This window comes from Salvia splendens, chromosome 14, assembly GCF_004379255.2.
Source record: "Salvia splendens isolate huo1 chromosome 14, SspV2, whole genome shotgun sequence".
Classification (NCBI taxonomy): domain Eukaryota; kingdom Viridiplantae; phylum Streptophyta; class Magnoliopsida; order Lamiales; family Lamiaceae; genus Salvia; species Salvia splendens.
The window spans coordinates 19,487,702-19,509,000 of record NC_056045.1 but is presented as its reverse complement, the minus strand read 5'-3'; the positions used below and the strand labels follow the sequence as shown (position 1 = coordinate 19,509,000).

The 21,299-nt window shown below is 41.1% G+C and overlaps 1 protein-coding gene across 2 annotated transcripts; it reads right to left on the bottom strand.

Annotated features, from left to right (window-relative positions):
- Positions 1–12,789: 12,789 nt before the first annotated feature.
- LOC121763822 lies at positions 12,790–15,217 on the bottom strand. 2 transcript variants are annotated; one of them, XR_006042505.1, is made up of 5 exons: positions 14,766–15,217; positions 14,346–14,655; positions 13,246–13,339; positions 13,018–13,117; positions 12,790–12,940 (listed from the first exon to the last, which is right to left on the bottom strand). XR_006042505.1 is itself a non-coding variant. In XM_042159905.1 (4 exons), exons 1-3 carry the CDS (start codon positions 15,047–15,049, stop codon positions 13,247–13,249), a joined length of 687 nt encoding a protein of 228 aa, XP_042015839.1. In that variant the 5' UTR covers positions 15,050–15,217; the 3' UTR covers positions 12,961–13,117; position 13,246. The 2 variants fall into 2 exon arrangements, 1 of the variants encoding a protein (XP_042015839.1); XM_042159905.1 differs by lacking the exon at positions 12,790–12,940 and having other exon boundaries at positions 12,961–13,117.
- Between the last annotated feature and the right edge of the window lie 6,082 nt (positions 15,218–21,299).

The following is a 21,299-nucleotide window of genomic DNA, read 5'->3' as shown; positions in this document are numbered from 1 at the left end:
CCTTTTTTCTGTATTTTTTTTATTTATCTTTTTCCCCCAAAATCATCTATAAATACACACATTCATCATCAATTTATCACATCAAATCATCTTTCATTCATCTCTCATTCATAATTTTCATACAACCTATCTTCACCTTCATCTCTCACTCAAAACCTCAAATGGATTTCACTCATCTTATGGCGGAAGCGGAGCGCGAAGAACAAGAATACTACGAACAACATCGTGCCGCTTATGAAGCATATGTCGCGGCGAATACCCCCGCTCCTCCTCCTCAACGAACTAGATCAACTCGCCGCTACATCCATCGTGACCGGGAGAGAGCCCACAAAAGGCTAGTTGCCGACTATTTTGCCGACCAGCCGTGGTTTCCGGCAGATTACTTCAGGCGCCGTTTCCGCATGTCAAAGCGCTTGTTTATGCGAATTGTCAACACATTGTCCGCACGTGTTGAATTCTTCCAAACAAGTCCAGATGCAGCCGGGCGGCAAAGTATCACGACGTTGCAGAAGTGTACGTGTGCCATCCGACAACTCGCTACTGGGCAAACGGCCGACCTTTTCGACGAGTATTTGCATGTCGGTAAGTCCACTGGAATCCTTTGTCTAAAAAATTTTTGCGAGGGTGTTCGTACAGCTTTCGGTGATGAATTCCTTCGGGTACCCACCACCGATGATTGCCAACAGTTGCTTCGTCTTCACGAATCAGTCCATGGCTTTCCAGGAATGGTTGGCAGCATTGACTGCATGCATTGGAGGTGGAAGAATTGTCCGATTGCTTGGAGGGGACAACACTTAAGCGGTCACAAAGGCGGCGGCCCAACACTTATCCTTGAAGCGGTCGCCGACTACCGCCTATGGATTTGGCATGCATATTTCAGCGTTGTCGGATCCAACAACGACTTGAACGTGCTCTATTCTTCACCACTCTTCAGTGATGTGATGAATGGTGTAGTACCGGCGATCGACTTCACCATTAACGGAAATACATACCACATGGGTTACTATCTCGCCGATAGTATCTACTCAAGGTGGTCGACTTTCGTAAAGACGCTCAGCAACCCGCAAGACCCGAGACGGGTTCTTTTGCGCAGCGTCAAGAGTCCGCGCGGAAAGACGTCGAAAGAGCCTTTGGGGTCCTTCAAGCCTGAATCAACATTGTGAAGGCCCCGGCTCGGCTCGGCTCTCGTACGTGAATAATATCGCCGACATCATGTACACGTGTATTATCTTACACAACATGATTATAGCCGACAAAGGACCGAGGGCGGCTAGCTTTTACGACGAGGATGAAGCCGGAAGCTCAACCGCGAAGTCTCCCCCACGCCGAGGTCGGCATACAACGATGGGGGAGAGGCTCGAAACAAGGCACACAATGCGCGATACCCGAACCCACATTGAGCTACAAGAAGACTTAATCAAACACATGTTGGCGAAATTCGGCAACGAGTAGTGTTTTTTTTTTAATTTTACGAATTTAATTATGTAATTTTTAATTTTTAGGATTTTAATTATATAATTTTTAATTTTTAGGATTTTAATTATGTCTTTTTTTATTTTATTTGTAATTTGTAATATTATTTCTGTTATTTAATGAATTTTAATGTTATGGAAATGTTTTTATTTAATTGAATTTTAAATTGAATTGTGTTCGTCCTTGCGGAAGAGCACTGCTGTGGGTGTTGTGCTCTTGCCGAAGAGCAGACAGAAAAAGTGGGGTCGGGCCCACAACCGTGTTCGCTGGCAAGAGTACGGTTGTGGGTGCTCTAATGAGCCGACAAACTAGAAAATATATGCATTCAAATAAGAAGTATCGAGAAGGTTCGAGAAAAAAGCGTGTTTTAATAGGATTAAGCCAGCATCAAGAAATTAATAATAAAAAAAGGAAGTCAATCAAAACCCAAGAATCATAAAAAAAAAAAGAGAGATAAATACCAGGAACAAGAAAAAGAAAGAATTTTGTTGTTGTTTGAAGCTCTCTCCTCTCCTTTGCTGTCAGTAGTATTATGTAATTTGGTATGGAAAATGGAAGAAAGGAAGAATGTTTCTTTCTTTCTGGGTTCAGAAATGATATTGGGAATGAATATTGTCCTCCATCCGCGTGTTTGCATTTCGGTGTTGGAATCTTATGTACGAAATCTCTTCTTCAACCACCATTTATTTCTTTTATTTATGGTGTCCCCAATCTAGTTCAACAATTATTTCATTTTTTATTTAATTGCTCAACTAAACTAATTTAGGTTATAACGTGAAATTTCTGACTTTTTTTATTATGAACAAGAGGATGGAAGTTATTTCGGTCTCGTTCGAAATATTTGAAGTATGTGTGAGTATGTGGTAATGAAACATGTATATTGTGATGTTAATTCAGTTGCAGATTATTTGGCAACCTGGTCATAAGTCAGGATACAGATATGTATTTACATGATCAGTCACCAATTAAGATACGAAACTTATTACTGAGGGATCGTTTGAGAACCACATATATTCAAGCAAGATATGTTGTAGTATTTTCTTAACGACTCTGGCATCTCTTAAAAAAAAGCCATTCAATGTGAATGATAAGTAGAACTACATGTAATTAGGCATCCACAACGGTTCGGAACCGCCGGTTCCGGTTCATGAACCGGCGGTTCACGGTTCATCATATGCATGAACCAGAACCGGCCCGCCAAGGGTCCCGGCGGTTCCGGTTCCGGTTAAAAAACCGGCGGTTTTCGTGGCGGTTCAAAACCGCCGGTTTTCGGCCTGAACCGCCGGTTCCGGACCGGTTCAGCGGTTCGTCCATTGTTTTTTTACATTTTTCAATTAAATTACTACTCCATCGTGTAATATTTATTCAATTTAAGATTAAATTACATTTCACTTTTCAAAGTGGTACGGCTCCAATAATCAACGGTTATTATAGCTATAGCTACTGTAGTTTCAGCACCTTTCAATAGTTTGATTGCTTGGCGTAGCCGCATAGGGTTATGATATTTTGTATATGCTACAGAATTGAGTGGTATTGTTTCTAATTTATGATTTTTGAGTGTTCCTTGCTTTGTGTCGATTGATTTTACTGTAAACTTTTCTTCGTTTATTCGTTTATTTGGTTTTTTTTTTTTTTTTTTTTAAATTAACTTCATATATTAATATCATTTCGTTTATTTGTTTATGTATGAAATGTGCGTAAATAAAATTCAAAAAAATACGATTAAAGTTGCAATTTTATTGAAATTACACGTTTACAACAATTACAAATCGAAAAAACCTTGAGGTCTTGAAGTCTTAAACAAAAATTTAAATACAAACGAGACTACTAGTCAACAACGAAGCTAATTACAAATGACAAAAACGACGTAGAAGTTCTTATAAAAAAACTTATAAGTATATATACTCTTAATCGGCGAAGGAGATCTTTCTACATAACTACATTAAGGACACCTTTAGCAATTCAACTTTAAATGTTGAGTTTAGTTTAACAATCAACAATTATAGTAGAATTGTCAAAAGTTTCCCGGATTTAGCCGTATAGAGAAATCTACTTCATTGACTAGAGTATATACAAATACAATTATGTAATTCATATTTTTAAAGTAGGAACAAATGGGAAAAAAAGAAATAAAGGAAAAAGGACTTGAGCTCAACTTAAATTTAAAATTTAAGTTGAGGTGCCTACGTATCCCCAATGCTCATTTGCATTAGGGAATCAAAGCCCACGTAGTTCTCTTACCTTACTTACCTATTTGGCTTGGTCGGCGGCGGTTGACGGTTGGCCTACGATTCATCCCCGGTGAATTCATCTTGTGATCCCTCCTGACGATCATCCCAATCATTTTCTTATTCTCGGACGTCAGCTTTGGCCCAATCATCAAGTAACATCACGGCTTCCATATTTTTCGCCGAGAACTTACTTCTTGATTCATCCAACACACACGAGCCAACACTAAAAGCGAACTCGACGGCGACAGTGGAAGCCGGAACAGAAAAAATCTCATTGGCCATTGACGCAAGGGTGGGAAAAACTTTCTCATGGGTTCTCCACCAATCGAGGACGTCGATTTGGGCGGGAGGAGTAGGAAATTCATCACCAAAGGAAAGCAGTGAATCGAAATATAAATCTAATTCACTTACCATACCTGAGGACCTTCCGCCGGTGCTGTAGCTGTATAGATCGGCTAGTTGGGATTGCGCGTCGGGGTCATCATAATCGGCTTGAAATGCAAAGCCATAGTTATGTTGTGGAGGAGGGGAGTCTTCTGAATTGGTGGGTATTGTTATACTTGGTTTCATATTCGGTGCAGAGAGCGCGCAAGTTAAACTCGAAGGTTGTTGGATAATGGACCAGTCCGGGAGGGTTATTTGAAAGGTTTCTGAGAGGTCTACTCCAAATTCATCACTGGTATCGGATTGGATTGCTTGAAGGGGGCCAAGATCAATTGAACTCAAATTGTTATAATAAAAATCTAAAATCCTAGAGGTACCGGATAATTTCCATTTTGGATCCAATACCTTTGCAATCAAAAACACGGTTGGAATCTCACTGAAATACTTAAGTCATTTTTCAATCATATAATATAAAACACACATTAATTCAGGTGAAGAGGAAGCATTTTTCATTGCAGTTTCAAAACCAAGTGATATATATACATGGAATGCTCTAAAACACGAACAACAATGCAATAATAAACACCCGACAATTCAACAGTAGCATTTTTAAAATATTTAAACAATTTAAATAAAGCCACACTATTTTCCCAACAACTATGCGAAAGATATAAATCATGAACGGGATAGGTTCTAAAAAAATCACATAAAGAATCTTTATGTGTCAAAGTAGAATTCATACAATCATATGTCGAATTCCATCTATGAGACACATCCATAGTAAAATTCGTATATCTAACATTCTTTTTATGGAAATATTTCTTCCATGCTTTACCAATAGCTGGCTTTTGATGGATTAATACAACTGCAGTTCTAATAGGAGAAACATGTTTTTTCCATAATTTAAGCGCATCTTGTACACATAAATTTAAAATATGACAAATGCATCTTTGATGAAAATACTTACCTCCAATTACCGGAGCACAAGCCGCAATCAAATCGCTAATACTTGCGGTGTTAGCAGTAGCATCATCAAAACCAATAGAAAATATCTTGTTGCATAATTGAAACTCATTCAAAACTTGTATAATCAAAGAAGCAATTTCGGGTGCAGTGTGTGGAGTTTCAAATTCTCTAAAACATAGTAAACGCTTGTTTAAAGTCCAACTATTGTCCACAAAGTGAACCGTAATGCCCATCTATGAATGACGGTTAAAACAATCAGTCCATACATCTGAGCAAATGTTCACTTTGTGGCCCAAGTTAACTAAATAGTGATAATTCAACCTTTTTCTCTAAACATTGCCTAACGGTAGATCGTTGAACGGTCATTCTACATATTCTTTTAATAGCTACGTTTAAACCACTTTGCATAGTAACCTCAATTTTTTTGTCGTAATAAACGTTAAAAGGAAAATGCTTCATTGCCGCTCATCTAGTCATAATATCAGAAAAAAAAATTTGATCATATTTAAAAAGAGACCTGACGAACCCGAGCCACCGGGTTGGAAGTTTAGTTGGGTTTGGGTAGAGGTAGTGTCGCATTCTACCGGATGCTTTGTCACCAAATGGGGACGGAGGGTGCCATATCCCCCACCACTCGAGAATTTGTAGACTTTATCGCAATAGTTGCAGTACGCATGAAACGCCGATGTCTCTTCTTGAGAGTGCGGATCATGAGGACTTGGAATCACCACCGGGACCTTCTTGTAGTGTTTGACAAAAATATCAGATTTCAAAGCTTTTACAGTATTAGTGGGTGGAGGGAGAGGCATCTCCTCATTTCCGTCGGTGCTAGATGGAATACGAGAATGAGATCTATCCTCATTGTTGTCTGAATCCGACGATATAGCCACGTCGTACTCGTCATCTTGTTGGGAACCACCTCTCCTACCCCCACCTTGTTGCATTTCAGCGAGTAGCAAGGCGGTCCTATGATCTTCTTCTATCTATAAATATTATATAAGTTGAAGTTATAAGTATGAACACAAAAAAAAATTATAAACTCAATTTTATGAAATTATGAAATATGAATTGTAAAAATAATTTTTCATTACTTACTTGCATGCGTTCAGCCTGCACTCGGGAAACCTCTTCCATAATTTCTCGACGACTAGGTCGCCTTGATTTTGAGGGACGACTAGTACTTTGATCTTGGGCAATTCCCTTGCCCCGATCACCATGTCCCGGTCCATCACGAGAAGAAGACATAGTGATAAATGAAAGTAGTATGGATGGAATATGTATGGAGTATGAAATAAGTGGTAAATTACGAGCACAACAACAAATATAGTAGTAAGTAGAAACTAGTAAACAACTTGAGCAATTAGAGAGAATGAGGAGATAATAGAGAAATGAAGATTGAGAGAAGGAAATCCTTGTTAACACAAGAATGGGGCGAGTAGAAATGAGGGGGAAGTGGGGTATTTATAGGAGTAAAATTGGAAGAAATAAATAAAAAAAATCAAATTTCAAATTTCAAATTCGGCATAAACCGCCGGTTTACCGCCTGAACCGGCGGTTCAACCACAAACCGGCGGTTCAGTCCACGGTTTTCTGACTGAAACCGTCGGTTTCTGATTGGTTTTCAGGCCTACGCCCTGCACCCTACGACCTGCCACCTGAAAGGTCACCGGAACCGGCGGAAACCGGCGGTTTTCTTCGACCCTAGCCTGCACCCCTACGGACCACTAGCCCGGAATGCGCCGTTCGAACCGTTGAACCGCCGGTTCACGGTTCAATAATATCTCTACCCTTAACCGGTCCGTCTGAACCAGCAATCCACCGGTTCCGGTTCATGAACCGGCGAGCCCGAACCGGCGGTTAACTGCCGGTCCAGTTCGATTTGTGCATGTCTACCTGTAATCCAATAAAGAGGTGACTCATCCAAGAATCACTCAACCGCGTAATTCATTTTCTATTTAGTAATGCTAATTGCTATCAGTATTTTTTAAGAATTTACTTTGAACCGCGTACTTCAATTTGTATAATTCATTTAAACTCCTTTTTTTATATCATATTCATGAATTTTCATATCTCAATACACGTTTGCGACGCGGTGGATTTATTATACATTGACTTTAAATCCATAACTGAATAAATATGCATCTGACAGTTCGATGAGTTTTAGTTCGAATTGATTTATGGTTTGGTCCGATTTGTAGATGAAAATTGGTTGAAGAGCATCCACTGTAGGGGTAGCGCGCCGGCCGCCCCGGAAACGCCGAGGACGCGGCTATCTATAGTGAGCGGGGTGTCCGCCCCGTAGCGGACAAAATTTTCGGGGCGGTAGGGCGATCGGCGACTAGGCGCCGTGGACGCGCCTACCGCGGTGCACCGCGCCGGCTGGCGAGCCGGCCTATAGCGCGGCGGTGAGCGGCACGCCGGTTAGGGGCGGACGATTTTTTTTCATTTTTTTTAAATTCAATTTAATTTACTTATAAATACACCTCATTCCCCTCATTATTTTCACACCATTCCAACTCTTCACTCATACTTTCTCTTACTAAAATTTGTAGATTCCATTTGTATTAAAAATGGACGATTTGTGGAATGACGCATGAAATTCTCTGATTCAAGAGATGCAGAACCAAGCCGACGAGGAGGATGCGGCGCACGCAGCGGAATTGAAGAGGTATTGGCACGTAGGGGAGGGGGCGCAGCGTAAAGAAGTGGTGTGATTTTCTGTAGATTAAATTTTTGTTGTATAATTTTTATATTACTTTAATACGACGAAAATTTAGTATTCAACTTTAATTTATTTAATTATAGCCATTTTTTCTAATTAAGTGTAGTCCGATAATTTTTATTATAATTGAATTAAAATATACAAAAAATAAAATAAAATGAAAATTGGCTAAAAAAAAGTGTCCACTATAGCTGCGGACACTTTTTTTTGTGGGCGCGGATAAATAAGAACTGGTTATGGATAAAAAAAATGATGGGGCTATTGGAAGTATCCTATTGGATGCTATTGGATTAATTTAAAACGGATAAATTGATTCGTCCGGCTGTTAATAATTGACCGATTGATCTGACTAGTTGTCATGAAGTAATAGTTTTGTTTTTTGTGATTTTTAGAACATCGACCTCAGCCAAAGTACAGAATAGAAAAGAAGTAATCATTTTGTATTTGATACAATGATCAATATATGAGAGAAAAGTTGAGTGATGAGAACTGATGATTCTTAGAGCACCCACAATGGGGCGCCCGATGGCACGCCCGATACGTGTCATCGTCCTCCTATAATGGGGCGCCCGATGGCACGCCCGATATGTGTCATCGTCCTCGAGCGCGCCCAATGGCTCCATTGTGGGTGACCGGACAATGGCACGCCCTACGCCCACGCCCTAAGCTTCGGGCGCGGAAGAAACGCGGACGATAGGCCATCGTCCGCGCCACCGTCCGCGCCATCGGGCACTATTGTGGGCTCCGCGGACGATCGCACGCGTTTTTGAATTTTTTTTTTCGAATCTTGTCTATTTAAACCTCGTTTCTCATTCACTTGTTCATACGAACATCTCGCCTCTCTAATTTCTCTCATCTCTCACATATCTACCTCTCTTACATACTAAAATGAACCACGACGACGACACCACTAGTTCCTCGGGTGAAGGTAGTCCGACCGGGGATGCCTTAGATGCAGCCGTTGAAGAGGCCATGGCGGAATGCTTAGCCAAACTGCAGTGCGAGGAGGCGGCGGCGGCGGAGGCGGAGCGGATCCACTGGCCTATTCGATGTCGAACGGTTGTCCGACGCGACCACGCGGCAGCTCACCAACGTCTGGTTGCAGACTATTTTACCGAGCAACCACGGTGGGGCCCGACTATTTTCCGCCGCCGGTTTAGAATGTCGCGTTACCTTTTTCTCAGCATTGTCCGGACATTGGAGTCACGTGATGAATACATGACGTATCAAGAAGATGGTGTCGGCAGACCCGACCTTACACCGTTGCAAAATTGCACGGCTGCACTCCGTCAGTTGGCCTACGGCACCACGGCAGACATTTTCGACGAGTACCTCCACGTCGGGGAGACAACAGGCCGAGAGTGCCTGAAGAGATTTTGTAGGGGGATTGTGGAGGCCTACGGGGACACATATTTGCGCAGGCCGACTGTTGTTGATTGCCAGGGCCTGATGAAGATGCACGAGACGGTGCACGACTTTCCTGGGATGCTAGGGAGCATCGACTGTATGCACTGGGAGTGAAAGAATTGTCCGAAGGCGTGGAGAGGCCAATTCACTAGTGGATACAAGGGCAGCCACCCGACGATGATCCTCGAAGCCGTTGCTGACTATCGGCTATGGATCTGGCATGCTTACTTTGGTGTAGCCGTGTCGAACAACGACATCAATGTCCTCAATTCATCCACCCTCTTCACCGAGCTATGCAATGGCAACGGCCCGACCATCGAGTTCACTGCCAACAGGCGCCAATACCACATGGGGTACTACTTGGCCGATGGCATATACCCACGATGGCCTGCTTTTGTGAAGACGATCAGCTGCCCAATTGGTGAGAAGAGGGTTTTATTTGCGCACAAGCAGAAGGCGGCACGGAAGGATGTCGAGCGGGCATTTGGTGTGCTCCAAGCACGGTGGGCAATGGTGAAAGGGCCGGCTCATCTCTGGTTCAAGGAAGTCATCGCTGATGTCATGTATGCGTGCATAATCATGCACAACATGATAGTCGAGCATGAAGGTGGGAGCATCACCGACTGGAACGATGATGAAGGTGCATCTAGCTCGTCCGGCACGCGCGACCGCCCCCACCGCTAGAGGATTACCGACGGGCTTCAATGAGGTTCTATCTAGACAGGCCTCAATGCGCAACCAACAAGACCATGCTCAGCTCATGAACGACATGATTGAAGAAGTGTGGGCCCGTAACCGCCGTCGCTGAGTTTGCGTATTTTTTTAATTCGTATTGTAATGTATTAATTTTTATAAATGAAATGAAGTTTTTTCCCAATTTTTGTAGTTATTTAAATATACAAATAAAAGAAAATGCATATGGCGCGTCTTAGGGCGCCCCATTGCAGGTGGGAGGGTAGGAGGATAAAAATGATGACGTGGCGGTGCATAGGGCGCGCCTAAGGGTGCCTCATTGCTAATGCTCTTAGCTGGCCACTCCTAAAATACATGGCAACATTGTCCCACAACCAATCAATTGTCATTAGTCGATTTCTCCTCTCTCTTTCTCTTTCTCAATAACAGAAATATTTTTCGAGTAAATCCCTGTGACATCACACAAAATAAGTTACTGATATATTTGAGATATAGTTTAAGGTCATTCGCAACGCTGTCTCTTATCCATCTCTTAATCGTCTCATCTCTTCATTATTCATGGGCACCACTGTACTTTTCATCCCATCTCTTAACTAAGAGACAGCACCTGCAACCCTCCATCTCTTAACCATCTCATCCCTTAACTATTCATTCAATTTCATTTTTTTTCAACAAATTCAATTAATAAAAACACACTTCATTAAATAAAATAAAATTACAACTTAAAATTCTAAAAAAATAAAAAACCACATTAATAAAATCCGAAAAAAAATAAAAATGACATAATTTAAAATCTTCCGCTCACTCTCTCTAAATTCAAAATCTCAAAACTCAAAGAAGCAGAAGAAAGAGTTGTCTAATGGCGATCATGTGCGTCTATTGGTTGCCAAATTTTGCCCAAATGTGCTCCATTAGATCCTCCTGGAGTTGGGCATGGGCGGTAGAATCACGTGTCCTTCCCGGAACAGACAACCGATCTTGCATAGACGGATGCACTCCACTACGAGGCGGACTACTTGCGGTAGAGCTTCCCGGGGTTTCAGGGTCGAACCAATTTCCCGCATCAGGTCCTTCGTCGGCGACAATCATGTTGTGCAAGATTATGCACATATACATGATGTCGACCATATTCTCCATAAATCACGTACGAGCCGGGGCATTGATAATGTTGAAGAGAACTTGGAGAACCCCGAACGCTCTCTCCACATCCTTGCGAGCAGCCTCTTGCTTCTACGCAAAAAGAGTCTGTTTTTCGTTCATCGGTCTGTTGAACGTCTTCACGAAGGTTGGCCACTTCGGATAGATGCCGTCGGGAAGATAGTACCCCATTTTATACTGTCGGTTGTTAGCGATGAAGTTGATGGTCGGCGCTTTACCATTCAAAACTTCGGTGAAGAGGTCGGATTGGTTGAGCACATTGACGTCGTTGTTCGATCCGGGGACCCCGAAATATGCATGCCAAATCCATAGCCGGTAGTCGGCAACGACCTCGAGTATAACGGTGGGGTGGGTGCCTTTGTGGCCGTTCGTGTATGACCCCCTCTACGCCACAGGGAAATTCTTCCATTGCCAATGCTTGCAATCGACGCTGCCAAGCATCCCGGGGAATCCGTGCACTTGTTCGTGAAGTCGGAGCAGAAACTGACAATCTGCGGTGCTTGGCTTCCGGAGAAATTCGTCGGTGAAGGCTGCCCGGACGTCTTTGCAGAAGTTCATCAAACACATTCTCCCAGTGCTTTCCCCAATGTGCAGGTATTAGTCGAACAAATCCGTCGTTTGTCCAGTAGCAAGCTGACGGATTACTACAGTACATTTCTGGAATGTCGTGTGACTGGGACGGCCAACGGCGTCGAACCCTTCTTGGAAGAACTCTTCCCGGGCTGCCAATGTATTTGCAATATGCAGAAATAGTCGTTTCCGCATGCGGAAACGGCGACGGAAGTAGGTCTCTCCCCATACCGGGTTCTCACAGAAGTAATCGCGTACCAACCTCGCGGCGGTTTCCTTCCGGTTACGATGGGTGTAAGTCCGGGATCGCCTTTGAGGCGCCGCGGCTTCCTCCTCCTCCCTATGTCGATCTTCTTCTAACGATTCTTCCATTATTCGACGCATTTGCTCAAATGGATCCAAGAATGGATTAGATTTGGGAGAAGAATAATGTTTTGAGATGAATAATGTAAAGTGTTTGAGAGTGTTTGATTGAGAATAGAGAGTTTTTTTTGTGGATTAATTTGTGGGAATGATTTCATATTTATAGAAGTAATTGGGGGCTTAAAAAAATAAAAAAAAATTAAAAATTTGTAAAAAACGGCTAGTATAATTTTGGGATTTTTTTTTTATTTTTCGAATTTTTTCTGAATTAAAAAAATACATTTTCAACGGAAATAAACGACGCCCACTCGCGGACCGGCGAGTGGGCGTCACGGACGAACCACAGCTCGCCACATGGCCAACGCGCGTGGCGAGACAGCTCGCGGCCTGCCTCTCCGCGACGAGACACGGGACGAGACGGAGCCCGCAACGCTGTCTCGATGCGTTCTCGTCTCTCCGAGACGAGATAGTGCCCGCAACGAGACGCGTTGCGGATGCTCTAAAGCTTAATGTAGGAAGTGAATGTCTTTTTTACTCACTTTTTCAATAAAAAGTTGATAATTTTATGTGTGAATTGATTTCATAGTAAAGCAGTAATGTTTGAAACCAAAAATCTTAGATTCAAGTTCATCATTAAGTGGTCTTTAAATTTATATTCATTTGAAGAATGAGTAACTTTACTTTTTTTTAACACCCCTCTCATAAACTCTCATTAATATTTCTTACTTGCAAAATGTTTGTCCAGACTCCAGTGAACCCTATCACACTCATAGTATTTGTTATGATGCGACACTTTCTACACTAATCAAATAAGTATCTATCTAACATTGTTTAAAAATCCATACCACCTTCAATGTTATACACTCTTGGTATAATCATTATGTTTCAAAATATTATTTTTGTTTATTTATCATTTAATAGTTGCAGGCCTTCTTTCATCGAAAAAGAACAATGTGAGAATGTGGTCCTGGACCTGGTCATATGGCAGCACTATTACTAAAAAAGAAATATATTGCCATGCAATTAAAAAAACATATACACTACACTTACCCATCTTTAATTGAATAAAAAAATAAAAAAATATGAGGATGGAATGAACGGAGAAAGTAACCATCACCATTAGTTCAAACCATCTCAAGCATTTCTGATCCTGAAATATTGATCACCACACCCATTAGTAAACTATATGATTCATCAAAGAGCAACAATCTGAAACAAGTGATGCATGATAAGGATGGGGACTCAAGAAAAGAGTTTGCAAGTACTGAGGTAACTCACATTATCTTAACATGAAAACATCAGAACTTTTGTATGAATGCGGCTGAGAAGTTCCAGCAGAGTCTCCTACAGATGAGTCGCCGTTTTGAATAGCCTGCCATCACAAAAATAAGCTTCATTCTCTACCATTCACATTCTGTCTCAAGCTCCTGATCTAGTGAAGCAAGCAGCTTAAGCTAATGGGAAAACTATATTGCTGCTAGCATATATGTCTCACATCTCAATCCCAAACCAACAGTATACTTTAAGAGGAACGAGAACGAATTATTGTACAGTGGTGGTGGAGAATGAAGTGATTCTGGAAATTCCAATCACCCCATTTATCTTTTACTCCTATTCCCTCTTCCCAAACCCCCACACCCGAGCATCCTCTTAGAGACTAAGTTAAACTACTTCAGACTATATAGACTTGTAAATGTCAAAGATCACCATGCTGAGTCCATGGCCTAAGGTTTATGTTCTGCATCTCATGATTCTCATTCATAAGAAAAATGTCTTCATGCTTAGAATAGAATCGCATCATCTCCGCAGAAGACATCATAGTTGGCAAATAGTCAATTTCAGTCATCCAGTTTAGCCCTCCTAAATATTTGTACACTAATTATTAACAGACCCAGTCCCGGTCATTAAGTTCTGACTCTTTGCTTGTTTTTCGAATGAATTGCACAATGCACGGAAGCTAAAACAACGTAAGAATCCAAACTTACAAATCAAACAGTCAATAATACAGAGTAGGAGCCAAGTGATGATCTCCATTATAGCTTGTAAGATTTTGAATGCTCAGGATCATTTTACCCTTATAATCAAATACAAACACCAAATTTATGAAGAATCAAACCCCAAATCATAGCAAGATATGGCACAAAAGAACCATATTGATGAGTCAATAAGCAGCACAACACAAGATAAACTGCTAAGTCTGTTAGTTTGTGAATTTAAGGAGCTTAGCAACTCAATATTTGGACTGCTCTGCTCTCCTAATGTCTTCCCTATCTTAATTTTTGTTTGTAGCTCTGACAAATCCATTTTACTATATGATTTATGAATAAAATGTGAAAAACATAGAAAATGAATTATGGTTTGAAGAGGAAGAAGTATACCCCATATCGAGAGGAGTCATCTCTGGCGCGATCTCCAAAAAGAGGCAGGAAATTAGCAGGATCATACGCATCGTCGATCACATCGTAGGGATGTCGAACAACATGAGTAGCCGAGTTGAGGCAATTAAATCTCAAATCGGCATCGGCATCTCTGGCAGCTGAGCCGTCCGCGCTAGAAACACCCTGCCTGTAAATCTGAATCCATAAGAAGGATGATAACAACCTCACTGAAACTCCGGCAATCTGCACCACCAGTGTCAGCTTCACAGCGTAGGATGCAAAGGTTCCGTACACACCAGAAGGAAAATGCCTGCATCGTCAATTTGCTTACAATTATTTTATCAGAAGCAGAAACTATATATATATATATATAGATAGAGAGAGAGAGAGAGAGAGAGAGAGAAGAGAGAAGAGAATTACCAGATTTGGTGAGAGAAAAGGAAGAACCATGAGAGGTCGAGGAAGAAGGAGCAGAAGAGGAGGAAGGTGTAGGTGCGAGCGAGGCTCTGATTGCTGCTCTCGACGGCGACGAGGCCGAAGAGAGAAACCCCTAAGTGGAGGATGAGGACGCCATTGTAGAGAGGGGAGAGCGATCCGAGGAGAGAGCAGCCAATCTGAGCGTAGATGAGGATGAGGGCTAAGCGATGGAGCTTGTCGTAGTTGGAAATCCACCGGCGAGATCCTAATCCACAACAACAACGCATCGTCTCATCAATTAGTGGTTAATTGATCGATCGATCAATGGGGAAAGGAATAAGCAGGCGCCGACGCCATTGCTGAGGTGCTTAGATTGCATTCGCCACTGCCTATTTGGATACTCTCTTCCACTTTTGCCCACGTCACCCAATTCAAAACACCAAATTTAATTCGTTAATAATAATAATATTCAACCTTAAAATCAATCACACTAATTTTAATAATCATATATAGGAGACGGCAATCCATTGTAAATTTATGGACCGATCCAAATATCCTACTCCCTCCGTCGCGTAATAATATACATTATTTCCTTTTTAGTTCGTCCTATAAAAATATGCATTATTTTTTTTAGTCCCTGTGCATGTACTAATTTTAAAAACTCTTTTCTTTCTTTCTAATAAGATGTGACTGACTCATTTCTCCACTAACAATGCTTTAATTATTTCTTTTTACATCTCTTATTTTATCAATTTTACATTAAGACCTATGTCGAACTTAAATTGCATATATTTTGGGGACGGAGGGAATACTAAATTTGTAAAAATAAATTGTAAATTACAACACGATAAAATTTAACTAGATCGACTCAGAACTCAATTAAGTTCACCAATTATGTGTTCTTTTAGTATTGATTCAGCACTACAATGATGATTTTGATAAATGCTCCAGGATGTCATTCTAAGTGGAACATTTTCTAATTCATCATGAGATTTTTATGCAATTTGTTTAGTAAGTTGAGAGAAGAGTATAAATAAAGATGATAACATTTTTATTTTAGAATATGTGTCAATTAGAGTGAGACGTTTAATAAAAAATACTCCATATCACTAAGAACGGAACAGATGAAGTAAATAAATACACAAAAATAAAAAAAATAAACCATTTTATATTTTAGTATATATACACTTTATAATATACTAATACTCTCTCTATCACACCTAAAAATGGATTTCTTTTGGGCACGAAATTTAAGAAAAATAATAAGTGAAGAGAATAAATAAAGTATGAGAAAGGAAAAGGTTGGAGAGATAATAGAGAGTAAAATAAGAAAGTGAAAATAAAATAAGAGAGAGTAAATAAAGTAAGAGAGATAAATGTGTTGTTTATGTCAAAGAGGAAATCAATAACTTATAGTGGAACAACCCAAAATGAATCACTTATGGTGGGACATGAGAGTAATATGTAGTAGAAGAATTCAAAATTTTAATTTTACTATAAAGGCCTTATTTGGTGTCACATAATTGAATTACAATTTTCTATCAAAAGTAGATAATTGTTATTTCAAATAGTTATAAAATTAGGTACCTTCACGGAGAGAAGAAGAAAGAGAGAGAGCCCGATTTAGGAAGAACGAAGGAGAGATGGATGATAAGGAAGAAGAGAGAGAAAGAGTCGCTTTTGGAATTTCTTAGCACTTTTTTAATTTTTTATTTAATTTTGTTTAAATAATTATGCATTAGTATATTAATTAAGTTTAAAAAGTCATTAGTTAGGTATTGACTGTTAGTTTTTGACGGAACCGTAAAAAAGGATCACTTTGACAACGATTTCAAATGATTAGGATCACTTTGATAACGATTTCAAATGCTTAGGACCCGACTTTCAAAAGTGAATGTTTTGGACTAAATTCGTATTCTGGCTATATGTTTAGGACCAATTTTAACCTTTACTCTATACTTTTTATTCCATTTTGGTTTCATATCAATTACGTCATTTATCGAATAAAGGATTTTGAATTTGAATTATAAATCAATTCCAATTACAGAAAGAGATATCTAAAATTTTAAACATGTTAAAAAAAATTATTTTATGAATCTTGAAATAAGTTTTTAGTATGTCAAAATCAATCAGATAATATTCAGATTTGTTGAATGATTCAATCAAGCATCAATCTTATCTAATGTCATGAATTTTTAAAATTTTGATAATAATATTATCCCGAAAGAAATTTGGATTAAATATTCTACAATCTAAAAATTTTACTATAAATTTTTCTCATTATGCATTGGAGAGATATGAGCAATATACATGGAGTAGTATAGCATCTTACATTTCCAAAATGTTTAGATTACAAAGTTCGTCAGCGAGGTTGGAGACCTTTCATGGATTCAGACAGCTTCAGATGAATGTGCATTGGATTCAGACTGAAACACTTTTCCTGAATCAAAAACTACTCTGCATCAGCAACGATGGAGACAGACGTGCGTTTGGAATCATCTCCCGAAGCAAAAATACTCCCTGAAGGCACTTGTGAACTAGGATATTAGTTTACCTAGCAAAATGGAAAAGTGAGATCAATTGTTAAGCATATCATCACACAAACAGGATGATAATGATACTTCTCTTTATGAAACTGAGATTCTCACCTTTGGCAACACAAACTCCAAGGATCACATTTTCTTTACCATCGTCTGAGATCAAACACAGATATAGTGCTATCCCCTAGCATGTCGATTGGATATAATATAGTACTCCTCCTTAAGAAGGAATAACATAATCACTAGACTTAATAAATCAATCCTTTATGTATTTTTCTCCCTGCAAAATTCTTTCTCGTTCTTCTTTTTGCATAACATAACCAACCACATCCATGTTTCCCAAACTCATTCTTTGCTTAGCATATATCTGAACTCCAGAGTATAGCATCTGTTGGAAGGAAGATCCTACTCAATCAAGGGACTGCTTTCCTGCAATCACAATTAAGTAGAAGATTAGTAATTGATTGTGTAATATTTTCCTTGTATAGGATATTAGATTTAGGGTATTAACCTTCCTTATTTGTATTTAGCCTATAAGAGGCGTGTAAAGCAGTAGTCTATGGATGAATAAGATGAATTAATCGTCCCAAAAATCCTTTTCTATCATGGCTTCAGAGCAGGCTGTAAACTAGGGCTCAGAATTTCTTTTCATCACTGCCCAATACCAATCTCGGCCAAACAGAAAAATCAGTGAGCAAACCAAATCCAAATCAATACCCAACATGTCAGAAGGCGAGAAACCAACGATAGAATCATCAAACAACAAGATACGAGCAAGTAAGAATGTAACTGGTGCATTCAAACTTAACGGAGGGAATTACCCACTGTGGTAGCGACTTATGAAAGTTGCGATAGGGAGTAGGGGAGGCTACCCTCATATAACCAGAAAACCAGCCCCACCACTGCCGGGGAGCAATGAGTACGATGAGTGGTAGGAGACGGATCTAATCGTCTTCTCATGGATCGTGGACAACATCGAGAGCAATCTCATTGCAGATTTTGCTCATCATCAATCAGCCAAGGCCATTTGGGACAGCCTAGCAACCACATACGAGAATGAGGTTGATCTCTACCTCGTATACGACCTGGAGGATCAAGTGAACACAATTAGACAAGGAAACATGGATCTGGAGACGCATTACCAGAAAATCCACGGAATGTGGATCAATATCGACCGGTGTCAGAGACAACCAGTCGACTGCTGCGAAAAGGGGATAAACCAATTCAGAGCATATTCAAACACCAAAAGGCTGCTCCGTTTCTTGGCGGGGCTGAACGAGGAACATGAGGGGGTTCGACGAGATATCCTCAAGGAGGTGTCGCCTCCCCCGGTAGAAACCGCCTACGGGTGGGTTAAAAGAGAGGCGGCCCGACGACGTCTTGGGCCACCAGATCCCTCAAACACCCCCAATGGCTACGGTGGAGAATCACAATCGGGAGGCATCGGCCACGGGCTGGCGGCACAGGGGCAGCGACAAGGTCACCGGAGTGGGGCCGCACGCCCAACCACCGCCGCTCACCGCCCGAGAAGCAAACCGGTGGATAAACCTAAACTTTGGTGCTCTCACTGCGGTATGCAAAAGCACAGGCGGGAATCGTGCTTCCAATTGCACGGATATCCAGAATGGTGGGAGGAGAGGCAGACGGCAAAAGCCAAGATGGCAATCGGAGTCACCGCCGGGAATGAGGCGACGAAATCTGTCTCTGGAAACAGAGAAGTGGTGTCTGGATGGGGGAAACAGAAGGACGAACCAGAGGTTTCCGGCGGAGGCGGGAGCTGCGGCAGCGCCGTGATCGGTGCTGGCAATTTTGCCGGCGCAACCTGGAATGGAAAGGGAGAAGGCGACGCTAACAATGGAGGTAAAGGGTTAGGGATGAACAACCCTAACCCTAATATATTTTCCTATTCTGAAATTGCACCCCCCAATTTTGAGATATTACGCCAGATACCCTACCATTTGCAAATAAGTCCCCAGATTCATAGTGAGTTACATGATGACCCCAAATTCATAGACTATTGTGAAAAGCCCCCTGATTATTTGAGAACTGTGCAAATCGACCCCATCCCACTTAAAAATAGATTTGAGCCCTTGGACCATATTTCCGCTGCATTTATTGTAAAGAATGATAATGGGGATAAAAAAGGGGCTTGGATATTCGACTGTGGAGCTACTGACACTATGACTCCTAATAAAGACGATTTTGTTAGTTTTAGTGATATTACTAAAACCCATATACTAACTGCTAGTGGGGAATTAATGACTGTGGCCGGGGCGGGCACCATTGAAATATCCCCAACCTTGAGATTGTCAAATTGTCTTTATGTTCCTACTATGTCCTAGAGATTGATGTCTATAAGCCATGTAACGAAAGAGTTGAACTGTACTTTACTGATGTTCCCCAACCCCGATTTCGGACGAGGAAGATACTTGGGCGTGGCACTGAGAGCCAAGGACTCTACTACGTGGATGAGATAGCTCAACAAGGCAGTGTGATGCTGGCTCACGGGTCCACGAAACGGGAGATTTGGCTTTGGCACCAATGACTGGGACACCCCTCCCCTGGTTATTTTAGTTTACTTTTTCCTAAACTATCTATTCCGAAAGACTTTTATTGTGAGACTTGTGTTTTGGCCAAGAGCCACAGACAATCGTTCAAATCTACAAATACTCGTATGGATTCAGTTTTTTCCCTTGTTCATGCTGATGTGTGGGGTCCTGCACCTATTATTGGGGGGAACGACCTTAGATATTTTGTGATTTTTGTAGATGATTGCACTAAGATGGCGTGGATATATTTTTTGAAACACAAGTCTGAGGTAATTGATAAATTCATCCTTTTCTTTAACCTTGTTCAAACCCAGTTCCAGACCACTATAAAAAGCCTAATCCATCAAACCTCGTGTCCTTACACTTCAGAACAAAATGGGGTGGCAGAAAGGAAGAATAGAACCATCCTTGAAATTACCCGAGCCTTGATGTTTGAATCCAAAGTTCCTACCCATTTCTGGCCCGAAGCCATTGCCACCTCCATCTACCTCATAAACCGACTCCCCACTAAAATCCTAAACAAAAAAACACCTCTCGATACCCTCTCCAAGCTCACCAAAATACCCGAACACCTTAACCTTGAACCTAGGGTATTTGGATGTACTGTTTATGTCCATATCCCAAAACACGAAAGAACAAAACTGTCTCCTTGTGCTACCAAATGCGTATTTGTGGGTTACGGGATTAACCAAAAGGGATATAGATGTTATGATCCAACTACAAAGAGGGTAGTGACCACAATAAATTGCAATTTCTTGGAAACAGAGTTCTACTACCATACCCACCTTAGTAGTCAGGGGGAGAGTGAGTCAGATAAAACGTCGGACTACCTAAGTTGGTTTGTGCCTGGGCCAAATTTCTCCAACGAGGACTCAACAGAAAAGGTTAGCACTGCCACCGAGCATGTCCCAATCGCACCAGAGTACTCTCAACCGCGTCCCAGTGTCTCCCCTCAACCGGTATCCGAAGCACCTGAGGTAACTCCTGATACACCTCATGAAAATACTACTCCCACTGACCATGTTGATACAGAAATTGAAAATGAAGATACAACTCTAGATGAGAGTACATGCCGCTATGTACTCCCTCCACGAAGTACTCGTGGAATCCCACCAAAGAGGTTATCCCCAGAAAGAATAGGCAGAAAGAGTCAGTATGCCGTGGCAAACTTTACGAAAGGAAACTTAACCAAGATGGCGAGGGCTTTTGAAGCAGCTCTTTATGAAGAGGAGGAAATTCCCTATACAGCAAAGGAGGCATGGAAAGTTAAGCATTGGAGGGATGCTATGCTTGTCGAGATGGATGCTTTGTTGAAAAATAAGACTTGGGAAGTTAGTAAACTACCCAAAGGAGCTTCTACAGTGGGGTGCAGATGGGTATTCACAATCAAAAGAAGACCCGACGGATCCATTGATCGGTATAAGGCGAGATTGGTGGCAAAAGGGTAT

Coding starts and splice junctions, on each gene's coding strand:
- LOC121763822 (XM_042159905.1), bottom strand. CDS start 15,049: ATGCGTTGTTGTTGTGGATTAGGATCTCGCCGGTGGATTTCCAACTAC. Junction 14,656..14,765: donor CTTTTCTCTCACCAAATCTG/GTAATTCTCTTC, acceptor TTGACGATGCAG/GCATTTTCCTTCTGGTGTGT. Junction 13,340..14,345: donor ATGACTCCTCTCGATATGGG/GTATACTTCTTC, acceptor TTGTGATGGCAG/GCTATTCAAAACGGCGACTC.